Here is an 18,573-nt window from a genome sequence, read left to right on the forward strand (position 1 = left end):
CCAAAATGCCTCATTCCCGTGTTCCCCAGCGCCGACCAATAGGAAGTACCAAGGTTAAAGAAGGCGGAGCCTATTCCTGGTTTACCAATGGAAGTTCTAGATATTGGGGCCGTCTCATCAGAGATTGGCCTAGTGGAAGGCTGGCCTCCGCCTCTCTACTTCCTGCCGCCAGAGGCTCCGGATGCACTTCCGGCGTGTCTTCCCCTCCTCTTGCGCTCTCCTGTTAATGGCGGGTGGCGTCTGCTGAGGGGGACGCAAATAACCGCTACCGGCAAGGGAAAGTGTCCTTGCCTGCCCCACTTCCACTCTCCGCAAGTATTCGAGCTCGCCAGTATGTCCGTGGTGCCGCCTAATCGCTCACAAACCGGCTGGCCCCGGGGAGTCAACCAGTTCGGCAACAAGTACATCCAGCAGACCAAGCCCCTCACCCTGGAGCGCACCATCAACCTGTAAGTGTGGCCTGGCCTTCGCGCGCTGTATTCTCGGGCACCCACTTTCCTCGTGAGCGCTCCCAAAGGCTCCCAATCTTCTTCCGGCGCGCCCCCGGCCCTCGGCGGCCTTCACAACTCCCCATCACCTCCACTCCCGCTGGCGAATGCGCGCCTTTCTAGCTCCTACGGGGCCCTTCGTAGTCCTCGAGCGCCACAGAGTTAGAGCCCTACTTGAGAGGGTTTTCTTTTCCTGGAGAGAAGGCTTGCTCCCATGCGCCTGGATTCAGTCATAATAGGAAAATCTCAAGTTTGCTTTTGAACTCCACCCTTCCCCACGTCTCCAAGAGGAAACCATCTGCAGAGCGTGGTGTTCATTTTTCCTATCCAGTGTTTATGTTTTCACATCACGTATGTGGTATTGCTTTTGTGGGTTCTTTGACGTGGACGGTATAATGTATCGTGTGCGCAGTTTCCGTTTTTCAGTAGCAGTGAGCTTTGCAGAGCTAGCTGTAATGCGTAGGTTTAGTCTTTTTTTTTTTTTTCCCCCTTAACGGCTTAATTGATATTTGAGCTCCAGAATACACCACATTTTATTCATGTGCTCGGGGCCATCTGGCTTACTCTCTGCATTCACCTGTCTTCTCTCCGCAGCGACAGCAGCCAGGGGGCTGCAACTTGGGAGGGTGCCTACTGTGAAGGTTAGGCTTTCATTCAGACCGTGGAGGGAACCAGCGTGTAGCCCCAGAGAACCCATTTTGGGCTGCGTTTTTATTTTCAACACTTTTCTCTTTGAACCCTTCAAGCTGTTGCATTTCGATGTCACTCTCAAAAGTTAATCTCGCAGTGGCAGGTAATTGGCATTGGAGCTCTGTCTGGCTCAGGAAATTTTTGGTATTCTCTCGCTCGCTCTCTCTCTGTTTTTTTAATTGTTTCTGAGAGTTTGTGAGGCACCGTGGTGCTGACCCTAATGAAGGAAAGTGGCCAGTTTCTGGTCAGTGTTTAAAAAAAATGCAAGGACTGGGGCACCTGGGTGCCTCAGTCGATTAGGCATCTGCCTTCTGCTCAGGTTGTGATCCCAGAGCCCTGGGATCTAGCCCAGCTTTAGGCTCCCTGCCCAGTGGGGAGCCAGCTTCTCCTCTCTCTGCCTACTACTCCCCCTGCTTGTGAGTTCTGTCAGATAAATAAATAAACAAATAAACAAAATCTTAAAAAAAAAAAAAAGAAATGCAAGGATTTACTGATACTGGCGTTTCCATGAGAAACTTTAGGTGTTTCTCTATTTTACTTTCAAATAAAGGAACTTTTCCCCTTCAAAAATGATTTGAAATTGAAGAGATGATTGCTATTATTGTTTTACTTGGCAAAACAATTAGGCAAAAAAAAAAATTGGTGCTGGCATGGAAATTTAGACAATAAAAATACTGGGTTTATGAAATCTAGCTAGATTGATGTGTATATACAAGTTAATATCTCTAGCTATTACATCAATATAATAACAGTTTAATTTCATATCTCCTCTTTAAAACATCTTCATAAGATACCCGTGAAGCCGAAAAGGCAAATGTTCTTTTTAAAAATGTGAAAGCACGGCTTCTGGATTACTTTGGTAATTAGGAGTAGGGCTTGTGGTTTTTCCTTGATTTAATTTCATTACTGGATCAGTTTGCATCAAGTTACTATGTAGAATTAACATGGTGAAGTGTTTTTATTTTTACTCCATTAAAGTTATGGATTGATGAATTTACAGAATGTTTCCTCTCCTGGATAAATGGGGTATGCAGGGAAAAAAAAAACAACACACTCTTGTGAACTCAGTTCACCTGGGTGAGTTACAATCTAACTTGAAAACAAGTCCTTTCTCCCCTACTATACTTTCTTTTAGGATGTACTACGTGAAAGTCTACTTTGTACCGGGCACTAGGCATAACTGAGTGTACAGTGGTGAGGAAGTAAGATGTAGTCCCTGCTTTGCAAAGTTCACAGTGTGATGGGAATAAAACACATGTCCGGGCTGGCACTATGATTTCATACATGGAAATTCTAACATTTCATCTAGATGGCATCTCTTCATTGATACGAGAGCTAGAGTTTACAGTATAGATATGTTCAGCTATCCTTAATTCTTTCTAACTCAAGTTGTGAATACTGTTAATACATATAAAAAATTGCCTGGCACGTAGTACCGGGTGAAATTGTTGCGACTAGCAATGATGTTAGATTCAGCATTGGGTCTACTGGGGAAATCCTTGAATTCCTTAAAGCTGCTTCATTCATGCATCTGGCTTTGGTGTTAAGTTTTAACAACCTTGATTTGTTTACCTTTGAAGAATAGCTAAATGGATTAATTATATAGTTGTTGGCTTTTAATGTTAAGTCATTGTTTTTTAAAGATTTTATTTATTTATTTGACAGACAGAAATCACAAGTAGGCAGAGAGGCAGGCAGAGAGAGAGAGAGAGAGGAGGATTCGAAGCAGGCTCCCTGCAGAGCAGAGAGCCCGATGTGGGACTTGATCCCAGGACCCTGGGATCATGACCTGAGCTGAAGGCAGAGGCTTTAACCCACTGAGCCACCCAGGTGCCCAATGTTAAGTCATTTTGATATGGAATAGGCAGGTGTGGTCAAAGCATTCTTACTCAAAGACTTATAATCAGAGGGTTCTTTACTGTAAGGATAATGATTGGGGAGGTTACAAGGTAGTATGTTTGATTAAATATAAATAGGGGATTTTTAACTATCTTTAAGGAAAAATTTGATATTTACTAGGCAAGATCTATCTTAATATGAGCTATATTTTGAATTCTTGCTAGAGGAGAGAATATTCAGAATAGATACGGTGGGCAAAGGATTTGAATTACAAGAAGGGAAGAGTAAGGCTATTGGATAGAATACAAGCAGAAAGTCAAGGTTTATTTAGAGGGGACGGAAAAGTTCACTTGAAGAGGAAAGGGTTGTGGTACCAGAAAAGTCTAAGGATAGGTGACTGGGAGAAAAATAACTGAAGAGTTGATGGAAGGTGGTGGCTCACCTTGTAGAAAAAGAGATATTAGTCTTTAGCACCCATAATTAATAGAATTTCTGGTTAGATTGGTAGAAGATCCCAAGGGGACATTAGCCAGGTTGACAGTGTTAGTCTAACAGCCGTGATCTAAAACCAGAGGATTTCCAGATAGCCACTTCTCTAAGCATTTGAGGGCCTTAAGGGGTGGTGTTATCTATACTTGAAAGTTCAAGTGTGGTGTAGCAACTTGATGTAATGGAACCTGTGTCCTTACAGTCCAAAGAGCTGGATTCTGATCTCTGCTGTCACATTAACTTGTGTAACTTTGGACAGAACGTGGTGTTTTCCAAACTTTTTTTCCCCCATAGTTTCTTTGTATGTGTTTGGTATCTGTCATGGTAAATTACGGTCCTAAGTTCTCATGTTAGATATTTGTTTTTGGATCACAGGTACCCTCTTACCAATTATACTTTTGGTACAAAAGAGCCCCTCTATGAGAAGGACAGCTCTGTTGCAGCCAGATTTCAGCGCATGAGGGAGGAATTTGATAAAATTGGAATGAGAAGGACTGTAGAAGGGGTTCTGATTGTACATGAGCACCGGCTACCACATGTGTTACTGCTACAGCTGGGAACAACTTTCTTCAAATTGTAAGTGTCATTGGAAGTTAGCAGCCAGACAACTTTTAATAGGATTGCTGTTTTATGCAGTTTTGGAAGACCATTTTTGACTTTAGTCATTTAGTTACATAAGCACTGCTGTTAATGGAGTCTTTAGAAAGAGAACATCATTTCATTTTTCAGTGTAATGCTTATTTATTCCTTAACGGGCAATCTGCATATTTCTGTAATTGTTGTTAAGAACTGAGCTTGATAGAAGCTTCATGAAGCAGATTAGTCGAAGTTCAATTTCTAGATGTCATTGTACCATTACTAAGAACAAGTGATATTATTTCTTTCTTAGGATGAATGGTGTTTCTGATTCTTAAAATGACTTGCATTTTTATAGGTAACTATTTAGTTTTATCATGTAAACTCATAAATATCTCCATATTATACATTCAGTGCACAGCCATTTGACCAGATTGTACCAAAAAGAGAGGTCTCAAATCCTTAGTTTGGAATTCTTGAAGAATGTCGCATTTTTCAGACTGAAAAAAATGTGATCCATTACCTCTTTGGGCATTTCTAGAATCCATTATGACCAGATTGCCTTCCAGAGAGAAGAGAGTGGGATAGACTGGTGGCTAGGAGTTGTTTGTTATGTTACATACTTTGTTTAAAACTAGGGTTTGTGCACTGTTAGTCTGGTGAATTAAAAGGATGAGTTCAGTTTTCTAGCACATTCTTCCCCCTCCCTTTGACATTTGTTTGTTCTAATTGCCTTATGTGACACTGAAATGAGTTATTCAGTTAGATGATAGAAATAATTATTACTGTGTTCTTCCTGTTATCCTAAAATTGTTTTAAGTTGAAAGCTGAAATTCTTAACCTTTATACAGACCTGGTGGTGAACTTAACCCAGGAGAAGATGAAGTTGAAGGACTAAAACGCTTAATGACAGAGGTATTTCTCCATTTAACCACTTTGGCGGTTTTATCTTTGCCCATCTGAACACCATCAACTGCATGGATAAATAGGCTTTTTATCTTTTTTATTTTTAAGTTTGTTTTGAATAGTTTTCACTAAATCTTAAAAAACGGAGTATTAGTACTATGTTTACTTTCTGTAAGTTGAACTAGAACTTAACACTTCTTTCCATTGAAGTGCTGATGTAACAATAGGGGTTAATAAAAGCCAACATTTTATTGAGTACTTACTTTGCTAGGCATTGTTCTGAGTGCTTTACATGCAGTAATTCCTTCAGCTGTCACAACAGCCCTAGGGAGAAGTAATGTTATTAATCCCATGTTACCGAAAGGGAAACTGGGCACTTCCCGGAGGGTTCAAGTAACTTCCTTGATGTTTGCAGGTAACTTGTCAGGGAGCTGGAGATTGGAATACAGTTAGTTTTGTTGCGGTGTAGGCTGCTATAGGGTTTTTGACAAGAGTGATTCCTGTTAAAAAAGCTATTTCATTTTCGACATATCTTTTAAGCTTTACCCACATTGTGCTACCTTTTAAAAGTCACTCTAATGTCTGTCTCTAAAGACTTGAGACCAAATGCATAGATGCTCCAGGTTTCAAAGTTACAGATTATTTTTATTATTAATTATTTTTCTTTTTTTTAGCACACAGTCCTTCCCTCTTTAATTACAAAACTGATACGCCTTATGTGCAAAAACTTTGGCAAGTACAGGAAAGTAGGAGAAACAAAACCAAAATTACCTGTAATTCTACCACTTTGACCTATTGGTTTATCTCTCCAGTGTTTTTTTAAGTACATTATACCTTTTAAATATTGTGCTGTGCTTGGACTTCCGTTTACATGTGGTTGATTGAACCTCTTTGCTTAACTCAGCTCCTTCTCAGAAATCCACCAAGAAGGAAGTAAAGGGTTTTTTAAAAGATAGAAATTCAGTTAGGGTTGAAGGAGTTTAAGATGAGACAATTGCAAAAAAGAATTTTTAGAAGCTAGAAAAGCAGATGGGCAAATCACATCTGAAACCTCAGCCCAGCAGGGGGTAGTTCAGGACTTTGCACTTCATAGTACCACACAGGGTCGGAGGAATTGGAAGTGCCAGGTGCCCCTGAAAGTGGGAGCATGCATGGACTGGAAACTGGATAGTCTGTATTTCTATATCTAGATTGTCTTGCATATTTTTTCTAGTTAAAAATTGGCTGGTGATTGATTGTCAGTAGAGATTGACTCAGACAACACTAAGCAATGAAAAAAATAGAAGGGATAAGGAGAATAAATGAGAGCTTATATCCTGAATAGTGAGACTTACAGATTTCTACTACGCTGATAGAATTGTGACAATTAGGCTTATATACTCCAGCTGAAGGTTGGAGGTTTTGTTTCTGGAGACAGTGACCAGTCCAAAAAAACGCCTCCAGATGATGATCTTTGGGAATCTTCCCAAAGAATAGTGTGGCCCTGCCATTCAGGGTGACGGCTAAGCACCTTAGTACTTTACCCTTAATTATGAGCCAGGCTTTTGGAGAAAGTATCTTAAAAAGAAAGAGATCAAAAGAAGCAAATGAAGAGCGCCTGGATGACTCAGTGGGTTAAAGCCTCTGCCTTCCGCTCAGGTCATGATCCCAGGGTCCTGGGATTGAGCCCCTTGTCGGTCTCTCTGCTCAGCAGGGAGCCTGCTTCCCCCTCTCTCTCTGCCTGCTTCTCTGCCTACTTGTGATCTCTGTCTGTCAAATAAATAAAATCTTTAAAAAAAAACAAAAGAAACAAATGGAACTCAACAGAAACACAATTCAGCAGTCAATAAAATTATAATATTCTGGATGTGATAAGAGGAGATAGCTCATCTGTGGAACCCTGGGCCATAAAAAAACTATTGAACCAATAAGAAAGAACTCATGAGTATTTAAAAAAAATGTTAGCAGAAACAAAACATTCACTAGAGGGTTAAAAGATTGAATTGAGGAAATCTATAGTAGGATGAAAAGGTAAAACAGAGGTGAGAAAAGATAAAATTAGTGGGTCATTCTAGAAGGACCAAAATAGATGATAGACAAATAGAGCAGAGGAAGAATATCAAAGCAATAATTCAAGAAAATTTCCCAAACTTAAAGAACATGAGTTTTCAGATAAGAAAAACCTACTGTCCTGCCCTTTATAATGTTAAAAGATCCATGCAAAGGCATATCATCATGAAAATTTAAATCAGTAAGGATAAAGAGAAGATCTTAAAACTTCATCAAAGTTGGGAAGTGGAGGGGAGACAAGAGTTAAATACAAAGCATCATCAGAAAAGGTATTGACTTCCTAGAAATAATACTGGAATTTAAAAGGTCTTGTAACATGCCTTCATAATTCTGAGAGAGCATGATTGCTGTTGTAGAATTCTCTGTATAATCAAACCATAAATCCAGTGTGCAGGTAAAACTATTTCCAAACATCCAGAATTTCCAGAAATATAGATCTTGTAACTTTTCTCAGGAAGCTACTAGAGGGTGTTGACTACCAAAATGAAAGGAAAAACTAAGAAGATACAGGATTCAGAATGTAGAGAGGATCTAACAACATAGAGAGGCAGAAGGAAGCCCCAGGACTCCAGTTGTGAGGCAGGGTTGAGAGCACTACAGACCGGAGGAGGATGATAGAAAATGTTGCTTGGTGGGGGGGAAAAATGAAATTGACAGAATAATTGACATTAGAATTGAGAAGAAATTTAAGTTCTTGGGAGAATGTGGACATGAAGTAGTGATAGTAAATGATATATGTATGAAACAGTTACTAACTCTGAAAGAAAAGGATAGTTGTGTAGTAAGAAATGCAATTATAGTTTACTCAACACTGGTGTGTCTTGAGTTACCTAGTCATAGTAATTTAAATACTGAATGCAGTCTTTTTTTTTTTTTTTAAAGATTTTATTTATTTATTTGACAGACAGATCAAAAGTAGGCAGTGAGGCAGACAGAGAGAAAGAGGGGGAAGCAGGCTCCCTACTGAGCAGAGAGCCCAATGCGGGGCTGGATCCTAGGACCCTGGGATCATGACCTGAGCTGAAGACAGAGGCTTTATCCCACTGAGCCATCCAGGTGCCCCCTGAATGCAGTCTTAACCAAATACTGATTATGGGAGGATGGTAGAAGAGAAAGTATGAATGGAGAATATAGTTTAAATATTCAAATTCTCACTCACAGTAGGAGGGTGTTAATTGCTTTTTTTTCTTTAGGTTTATAAAAATGTAAAGTAATCAAGAAATGACCAAAAAGCATGCATGAAAAGTATAACTGTAGTGGAGAAACCTGATAAACAGTACCTCAGCCCAGGTGATCAAGGTTAACATCAGTAAAAGTTGTGTCTGTGTAATATGCTCTTGACATGATGTAATGAGAATGGTACTTTAGCTTGGTGGTCTTCCTCTCTAAACTCCCCAAAAGCCATAATCCCTGTCTAACTGAGGGGCATGTTATTAAATATTTCATTAGTATTCCTCAAAACTATGAAGATCATCAAAAACAAAGAAACTGAGAAACTGTTACAGTCTATAGGAAAAATTACAATTAAATGTAACGTAAGAGGAAGAGGAAATTTGTATCTTTACAAAAGAAGGAAATTCTGGGACTGGAAAGGACATGAGTTAAAAACTAACCATTCAGTTAATAAAGTAACAGTATTGGTTCATTAGTTGTGACAAATGTGCTAGTATAAGATGTTAATAGGGGAAACTGGCTGTGGGATACATAGGATGTTTGTACCATAGTTGCATTTTTTTCTATAAATGTGAAACTAAAAGTTTGATTTTTTTGCTTCAGCTTTTTATTTAAATTCTAGTCAGTTAACATACAGAGTTTATAGTTTTAGGGGTAGAATTTAGTGATTCATCACTTACATATAATACCCAGGGCTCATCACAGTTGTCCTTAGTACCCATCTCCCATCTACCCCACACACCGGTCCACCCTGCTCACTTTCCCTCTACCAACCCTCTGGAACTAAAATAGTTTCTTTAAAAACAAGGTGAATGTTTGTGAAAACTAGAGGCAAGTATGGGGGAAAACCGCTAAGAGTTGAAAGTTGTAGCCAATGGAAATGGGGAAAGTGGGACAGGGAACTGCTCTTTCTCATTGTAGACCTTGTAGAACCCTGTTTGACAATTAAAACATATAGAGTATAATTTTGATTAAAATAACTTAAGTTTAATATTATGCCACACAGATTTATAAAAATGAAAGTTTTTTTCTATAATTTAGTTAGGTGGTGATTTACACAAACTACAGTTGATTCTAGTAAAACTATTGTATGTATGGCATTGGGTTATGTAAGAAATTGGTCACCTTTGGTTTTTCTTATGTGGCTAGGGCATAACAACAGATTTGTTGGTTCTATATATTTATGTTGTTGCTAGATTGCCATTTTGGAACTAATAGTTATGTCTTGGGCCAAATGACATAGATAATAGTAGACAAGAAATTATAAAGAGGAAATTTATATCTTTACAAAAGAAGTATATTCATGGGTGGGTATTACTGGTTGTATTATTCCTTTTTGACAGATACTGGGTCGTCAAGATGGTGTCCTGCAGGACTGGGTCATTGATGACTGCATTGGTAACTGGTGGAGACCAAATTTTGAACCTCCTCAGGTCAGTGTTCTTTTCTATTTGCTGGGCATTTAGGGAAGTAGAAAACTACTTTAATTCTAGCCTTTGGAAAAGAGTATAGCAGAATTTGACTTTCTTTCTCATTAATGTAGATAAAAAAATGTAAAAAATCAAGCATTTTTTTCTTTTAAAGAAGAATTTCATATATACAAAAGTAGGAATATTAAAAGTCCGTGAATCCCATTACCTGTCTTCTACCTTCAACAGTTAGCAGCTCATGGTCAGACTTCACCTGGCACTCTTTTCCCCTCCCTCACCTTCAATTATTTTGGAACAAGTCCTAGGTAATCATGTCAAATGTAAATATTTCATTATATGTCTCTAAAACATAAGGGTCTCTTTAAAAACACAACACAGTATACATGTGTATAGAGTAAGGAATTATTCCATAGTATCATTAAATATGTGTATCTCTGACTAGTTTCAAGCTTGTATTTTGTTTTCTAATTTGTTTAAATTAGGATAGTCTCTTAAGTCTCTTTTGGCTGGTCACTTTCCTGGTTCTTTTTTTTCCCCCCTCATAACTTAATAATAAAAACAAGCTTTTTAAAGTCCTTTGTGTTCCCATTGCTGATTGCATCTGCCTGTTGTCATTGAACGGGTAGTTCTTTCACTTCTGTCCTATAAACTGGTAGATCAAGAAACTGGATTTGGCTGGTGGGGAAGTATAAGACTCACCAGAGGTGGTGTAATGTTTAATTTCTGCACAGTAAATTACCCCTAAACTTAGCAGTTTAAGACAGCAGACATTTGTTACCTTCATTTCTCAAGGTCAGACATCTGGGAGCTGCCTAGCTGGGTGGTTCTGGCTCATGGTCTCTCAAGAGGTTATGGTCAGGCTGTCAGCTGGGATTGTGTCACCTCAAGGCTGGACTAGGGCTGAAGGATCCAATCCCAGGTTCACACATGTGTTTGTTAGCCTGCCTCTCTTCCTGCGTTTCCTGACTGAAGGCTTCAGTTCCTTGTTGGGTGTTGACCTGAAGGCGGTCTCTGTTACCAGGAGAGTGTCTCCATAGGGTAACTCCCAGTGAGGCAGCTGGCTTCCCGTAGAGCTTGAGATCCGAGGTGGAGAAAGTGACAGCAAGAAAGCTGTGGTCTGTATAACCTAATCTTGACAGTAACATACTGTCACTTCTGCTGTGTGCTACTGGTCACACAAGCCAACAGTACCTTGTGGGAGGGGACTACACAAAAGTGTGCAAACCCAGCGGGTCGCTGGGGGTCATCTTGGGGGATGGCCCTCACAGACAGTACCATCGCTTCCATCAGAAGTTTTATAATGTCTGGTTATGTCTTTTTGTAATGTTAGCCGCTCGTTGCTAATAGTTTTTTGGGCTTATTAATTCATTAGGGTTGTGATCCTTTTATTTTTTTATTAAAGATTTAATTAATTTATTTGACAGAGAGATCACAAGTAGGCAGAGAGGCAGGCAGAGAGAGAGGAGCAAGCAGGCTCCCTGCTGAGCAGAGAGCCCAATGTGGGGCTTGATCCCAGGACCCTGGGATCATGACCTGAGTGGAAGGCAGAGACTTTAACCCACTGAGCCACCCAGGCGCCTCGTTTGTGATCCTTTTATTAAGGGAAACTTCTCTCATCAACTGTTTGGTTACCCTGAGGTATAATTTATGTCGGAAAGAATAGATGCTTCTTTTCAGAAGAATGAGTTAATTTATTAGTATCCTTCAAAGACTTTATTCACAAGAAAGAATAAAACAGAGACATGGGTGCAGATAGATTGTTTGGGAAGGGATCCCAGAAAACAATAGACTGATGAGACTGATGGGGGAATTACAGCTATGGGCAGCTGAATCGATCCTGCTAAGGACTGTGAGGAACCATATGCAATGTACCTTAAAATTGTTCATTAGAAGGATGGAAGGCTGGAGACTCCTACCCTATTGGATGAGGGTTGTATTAACTCCTTTGCACTTTCATGTTGAGTCAGAGCACAGGTTGTGAGATTTTCTGGGGCTTTAGAAACACTTTGAGGCTGAAAAGCAGAGAGTGAGACACTGGCAGTAAGCTGGGAGCTTTCTGGCAATTTCCAACACAGCTGCCCTGAAATCTGAGGTGGGATGAGATCTGACGTGGTGGTAATGAGGTAATGCGGGGCACAAAAAGCATCTGATTCAGTGACCTTTTAAAGTGTCCTATGACGTCATGGATTTAAATATATTCCTTGTGTTTTAATCCATTGTAATGATTGGTAATGGTATTGAGCTCAAATTTTCTTACCTTTAACTGATGGGAGACTCTGATCCTGAATCCTGTTAACAAGGCTTTATGACTTAGATCGCTTCTTTGCATGACAGTGTGTTCCAGGCTAAGAATTACATAAAATATCAGCCAAGCAAAAGACGATTATGTCTGTCCTCTTCCTTCTTACTCTTTGGTATAGCTGAGGGATAGGAGGAGAAGGTGCTGTGGGAGCTGGCGCTAGTTCTCACAACCTGAAAATTGTCTCGGCTCTAAGAAAGTATATTTTCATCTGAAAATAGTGAGGTTCCTGGTCTGAAGGTACATAGAACGATTACTGTTAACATTTTTGTGGTTTCTAAACCTTCTTTAATCAAACTGGAATCTCAGTAATAACACAAAAGTTCTTCAGGCTTCTCTCTGAATACCCTCATTCATCTCCCCTACCAAAGTCCTAGGATAGTTGCCTTCATGGATGGAACCCTGTGGGGTTGGCTCTGCTAGCAGGAGATGCAACCTAAGTGTTGTGTGTTCATTTCATACACTTGGAGTAGTGGTTAGGTGTCAGTGGAAGAAGAGCATGACACCATCTCCCTATCTTTTTGTATAAAGTGCAGTTGGCTTAAAATAAACTCCAAGATGAAGACTGGAGAAGAAAGTATTTTTTTTTCTTTTAAAGATTTTATTTATTTATTTGACAGAGAGAGAGATATCATAAGTAGGCAGAGAGGCAGGCAGAGAGAGAGGGAAACAGGCTTTGCTGAGCAGAGTGCCCGACGCGGGGCTCGATCCCAGGACCCTGGGATCATGACCTGAGCGAAACAAAGGCAGAGGCTTTAACCCACTGAGCCACCCAGGTGCCCCTGGAGAAGAAAGTATTAAAAGAAGAGGAACATAGAGTCCCAAGTAGAAGAAAATGGAGTAATGCCAGTCACTTTGGTTTGGTCATTGTTTAGGAGCTTTTGTTGTATGTGAACCACAGGTCTCCTGTAGCCTGTGCTGTTCAGACTACTTCTCACTGCTCTGTCTGTCATTGCCAGTATGCTTGGTTTTCATGACCATGTAGGGCACCTCCAAAGCCTGGAACAGTTGTCTTCATTTATCATACCTTAGGAATGGCTCTGGTGTATCATTATTCTAACTCGAATACTGGGATGTTGAGTGGGGTGGAATAGTGGAAAATAACAGGCTTTTATCATCAGATAAGGGTTGAATAGATGAGGTTGAATCCTGGTATCATTACTTAGTTGTGTAGTCTTGGGAAAGACTTGCAGCTTCTCAGTGTAAGTTCTTACATAAAATGTGGGTGATGTTTCCTCCTTTTGGCAGCCTCTGTTTTATTCTACTCTCTCCTTATATCTATTTTCAGCATTTTCCAATTCCCCTGCCCTCAAAATACAACTCCCAAAGCCAGAGTAGATTTTTCTGAATGTATGTGGGGAGATGCAGGTGAGTTCTGTACCTCTGACTTTTCAAATTCACTATGCCAGAATTCTTTCTGAGGTCGTAACCTCCTCTTGCTAACTCTCTTTAGAATCCCTTAAGTTCTCCAAAATACCTTCTCCATTTTCACAAGCAACTTTATTCTTTCTAGCTGACAGGACTCCACTGAGACTTTTAGTTTCTGAACATTCTTTGATCAAACTAGAAGCTTAGTAATAACACACAAGTTTTCCAGGCTGGTGTTCCTGAAGTGTGTGTGTGTGTGTGTGTGTGTGTGTGTGACATTGTTGGGGGAGCACTGTCTTGTCGAATACCTCAAAGGGCATATTTAGACTTCTAATATAGTAAACTTCTTTGGGTTGTAAGTTTCTCAAGCTGTAAATCCTGTGACTACACCTAAAATTGATTTGAATGGCTAAATGGTTTACTACTCGTTATGTTGTATTTATCAAGTATTTATCTTTGAGAACATCTGTTAGGTACCAAGTTCTGGTAAAGGGAAGACTAGAAAGAGTTCTGTTTCTCCCAACAGTTTATGCTGTATTGGGAAAGAAACGTAGAAAGAAATGAAACCACAGCATACATGTTAAAATTGTGTTGGGATTATGAGGAACTTGGTCTTAGGGTTGATACTTGATCTTAACATCTGAAATGGAAGAAGTTGATAAATAAAGGCACGGAGGTGTGAGGAAGGTCTTGGCAAATACAAATTATTCTCTTTTGTGATTTTTTAGTACCCGTATATTCCTGCACACATTACAAAACCTAAGGAACATAAGAAGTTGTTTTTGGTTCAACTTCAAGAGAAAGGTAAGTTACTTTGCTTTTGAATTCAACCATCTGAAAACTTTCGTAGAGTAATTTCAAATATTTTATTTGAGTTTTCTCCAAGTTCCTTGAATTTTGAATTTATTGTGAAAATAAAAACATACTATGTATATACAGAATTAACCACTGTTTTTTAAAAAACTTTTATTTTTTAAAGATCTTATTTATTTATTTGAGAGAGTGTGAGTGTGAGCATAAGCAGGAGGAGCAGCAGAGAGAGAGAAAGAGACTCTCAAAAAAAAAAAAAAAAGAGAGACTCTCAAGTGGACTCCACACTGAGCACAGAGGCCTGAGCTGAAATCAAGAGTCAGACATTTAACTAAGCCACCCATGCGCCCCAGAATTAACTAGTTCTTCACATAGATGGGCCAGTCATGCTGTAGGGAGAAGAGTAAATTTTACGAGAGCCTAAAATACCTGATAGTACTATTTTAAAATAACTCTTTAGCTTTTGGTACTGATATTCACATTGTGATAAACTGAAACTTTTAGGAGACAGAGGAATTAATTTTTTAAATGCCACATTTAGGCCTGTTGTACATTTTAACAAATATTTCTCGTCATAGTCTTAAAATGGAATTCAAAATAAATTATAAACCTGAAGGCTCGGCTCTTTTACCTTTGTTTCCAGGGCCAGCAACTTATAACGCGCTCCTGCTTGGCTTGAAAGATACAACCAAAATGGAGTGCTTGGGTGGCTCAGTTGATTAAGCATCTGCCTTCGGCTTGTTCAGGATCCCAGCCTGGGATTAAGCACTGCATCAGGCTTCCTGCTCAGCAGGGAGCCTGGTTCTCCCTCTCCCTCTGCCTGCCACTCCCCCTGCTTGTGCTTACTCTCTCTCTCTCCCCCTCTCACGGTGTCAAATGAATAAGTAAAACCTTTAAAAAGAAAGATAGAACCAAAATGTGTTAAGGAGAATTACCTTTCTCCTCAGGAGTTTCTCAAATATAAAATGGGTGATTACTTTATAAATGAATTATAAGTAGTGATTGTCTAAGAATTTATAGAAAATGTATACTGTTTTGTTTTATTTTAGCCTTGTTTGCAGTCCCTAAAAATTACAAGCTTGTAGCTGCACCATTGTTTGAATTGTATGACAATGCACCAGGATATGGACCCATCATTTCTAGTCTCCCTCAGCTTCTGAGCAGGTATGGAAAGTTGAATATTTTGTGACTGATTCATCTAAATTGCCAGATTTAAGATATTTTGAGCTGTTTGAGAAAGGATAGTTATGAATTTTGGTCTTTAAGGAAACTAAGACTGTAGATGGTTTCTTGGCTCATGCACAAGCCATAGATTAAGTATGACTGATTAAAAGTATCCCCAGACCAAGTTGCAGCATGACATTCCGGTATTTGGGTGAATGTTCTTCTCCACATCTGATATTTTTGTTACTATTAAGTTTGAAGTCTTCATTCAAAGAGGAGATGATAAAATGGCAGTCAGCACTGTATAATAAAATTGAGGGGAATTACCTATATGAAAATGTGGAGAATTACATCTTTGTGTAAGATGTTCTCTTTCTTCTTTGAAATGTGCTATATTTAGTCTACTGGGATACGAGGGATTAATTACTGATTTTTTACATACATGGAGTTTAGTTTTTTTGTTTTGTTTGTTTTTGGTAGAGACAGGTATAAGAAAGGTGTTTTAAAAAAAAGTGACTTATACTGGTTGATGTTCTTAGAGTCTTCTATAGATAGACCACAGGACAATGTGGTGGCTAAGAATATAGATACTGTGGGCAGTGTTTGGATTTGAATTCCACCTTTAATAACTTCCTGGCAGCATGACCTTGGACAAATGATTATACCTATTTGCTTATTTCTTCACCTGTAAATCAGGGTTGTAGTCTTCACTTCATAGAATTATGAGGAGCAAGTGAAAAAATGCATGTAAAGTGCTTACAGCAGTGCCAGGCGCCTGGTAAATGCTTAATAAATATTAGTTCAAAAACAGTTCTAATAGTGATTTTGGCCTTCTCTGAAACCTTATTGAGTATGAAATTGGTTCTTTCCATTTTGTTATACTAGTCAAACTTTTATCTTTTGCATCTCTTCTTTGTCTGCTGTTGAGTTAAAAATTGAAGTGTGAGATATGAAAAAGAGTCATATAATTCATTTATTTGAACACTGCTTGTCCGGTATCAGGAACTGTGCTGAGTGGCATAATACAATGAGTTAAAAAATTTTCCTTCTCTCAAGGAACTTGTTAGTGGATAATTAATCAAATGTACACTCTTAAATTTTTTTTTTTAGTTGTGAGGATTTAGCAACACTATTATTTAATGTGTAAGATGAGACCGGTCAGATAAAAGGATGTTTTGGTGTAGAAATGCCAAAAATGTCAAGGGAGAGTAGAAATGTCCAAATTTCTTTATCATCTAAGATTTAAAAAACTTTGTAAATAATGCTGTTTTTAATAAAGATATTGTTCTTTCTAAAATTCAGGTTCAATTTTATATACAACTGAATTCCTGCACAGTGGAGAAGTAAAAGAAGCCGTCTCTGTGAGCACAGCTATACACAGTGTAGAATAAATATGGTAGAAAAGGTTTTTTTGGTTTTTATCTCTTTCCCAATCCCTAAATTGCTACCTACTCTCTGTTGTTTGAATAGTAAAGTTAGTATGAAGAACTAGATGGTGGTGTAAACAAATGTGATAATGTTTAATTTACTTTTGGTTCTACTCATACTTTTTTGTACAACATTAAAGAATATGAACTTCTTTCTATTTGTATTTTTTTTTTTTTTAATTTTCACATTAAACTTGTAAAATTCTTACAGGTGAGGACTGTTTTTTTTCCCCCTGCTCCTAGGGTGGTGATGTTAAGAGACAATGGCAGGTTTAGGTTAGTTGAGTATGTGGGACCCTTGTTCTGATACCATTTTGGGGAATATACTCCAAGACTGTGTTCTAGATTTTTGTGATGAGGAACTTCTGTTACTTTTGGGAACTAGATTTGCTTGATGGAGTCCCGAGGTGCAATTCCTGAACCAAATAATACACTTTGAGTTGTACTCCCAGTATGTTACTAACTGGTACATTTCATACTGATATATTCAGACCTTTGTTCACAAGCAACAGACCTTAAACATATTGGAAGCCATTAAAATTGGCTAGATTAGGGAAACTCTTGGGAATTGGTATAAAAAAAGACCTATTGAGAACTGACTGAGACTTTTTCCCTTCATATAATGGGTGTATTATTTGTGTTGTTGTGAAATTATGTGTTTTAGTTATTCTTAGGGCCGTGGTAAAATGGTGATCTGTGAAGGAAGTTTTTTAAAAATGGGTCTGTTAGGTTTTGACTCTTGGATTACAAAGTTAGTTATTTCAGTTTATATCTATAGAAATGAAAATTTGGTTTTAGCAATGACAAGCCTTGTCAAAAATATTTTGGGGTAATTTGAGTCTACTGAAATCTAAAGACAGGATAGGGGATAGATTTTGTCAGCCTATGGGAAAAATACCAAATTTAAAGTTCTTTAAAATAACAACTGCTAAATTAGGAACAGGTTTTGGGGAATAAAAAACGATTCTTAGGGCAAAGGAGTGTGCTGGCTGTGTCATTGCTTAATGGTCCAAGTATGTTGTGCATGCCTTATAGCAAGTGTGACGACTGCAGGCTTAATGAACAGGACATCTGGTAAGATGCAGCTACTTAAATAAGAGAGATTGCTGTAGTTTATAAGAGATAGAGTGAACTTTTGATTAGTTCTTACATCTTTATGATAACCAATCACAGGCCTTTTCTCCTGAATTTTGGGTGAGTTGAAAGTGAGTTGAAAGTTGAAAATTTATATTGTAAATTTTTCCCTATTTAGACTTGAGAAAATCAGACCAAGAACAACTGCATCAATAACAATTCTACTTTTATTTAGCTGAGGTCCCATGAAGCCTTTACAAGGTTGTATCAAGTAGTGACTTTGGTCGTGCTCATGCTTAGTAGTAGGTGAGCAACAGAGCCAGAAATAATTCATGATTTCCTTTGAAAAAGCGACTGATACTGTGTAGAGTCCTCTTTCCTCAGGCACTAACTAATAGTTCTACCCCTGGGATTTATATCAGCACATTTGTAACTTACCATAATTTTACTGGTGAGTTCACTGATTAGCTAGCTGAGCCTTACCAAGATTGGGGAAGGCAGAGATGAAAACAGCTTGATCCAGCCCACCTTCTGTGGTTGCTTCTGGCATCCAAGTGAAAGGCTGTAGTAACCACATTTCAGATGTGCTAGTGCTTGCCACTTGGGGAAGGTGGAAAGTGGTGGACTTTATCTTGGTGTTATTATAAAATGCTGTATTATTTGAAGAGATCTGATTTGAAGCTACTCATGTCCTTTGTAACATAAGCTTTGACCTAGAAATTATTTCCTGATCACTACTTCACAGTGTAAGTGCTTGAGTCAGTCATCTGTATGTTGGGGCCTAGGTGAGA

General features: G+C 38.8%; 1 protein-coding gene across 1 annotated transcript; it reads left to right on the forward strand.

Annotated features, from left to right (window-relative positions):
- Positions 1–195: 195 nt before the first annotated feature.
- On the forward strand, positions 196–18,099 carry NUDT21 (nudix hydrolase 21). The gene is made up of 7 exons (XM_045988153.1): positions 196–449; positions 3,882–4,082; positions 4,934–4,997; positions 9,554–9,643; positions 14,036–14,111; positions 15,167–15,281; positions 16,584–18,099. Exons 1-7 carry the CDS (start codon positions 334–336, stop codon positions 16,603–16,605), a joined length of 684 nt encoding a protein of 227 aa, XP_045844109.1. The 5' UTR covers positions 196–333; the 3' UTR covers positions 16,606–18,099.
- The last annotated feature ends 474 nt before the right edge of the window (positions 18,100–18,573 follow it).

Source organism: Meles meles, chromosome 19 (assembly GCF_922984935.1).
Source record: "Meles meles chromosome 19, mMelMel3.1 paternal haplotype, whole genome shotgun sequence".
Lineage (NCBI taxonomy): Eukaryota > Metazoa > Chordata > Mammalia > Carnivora > Mustelidae > Meles > Meles meles.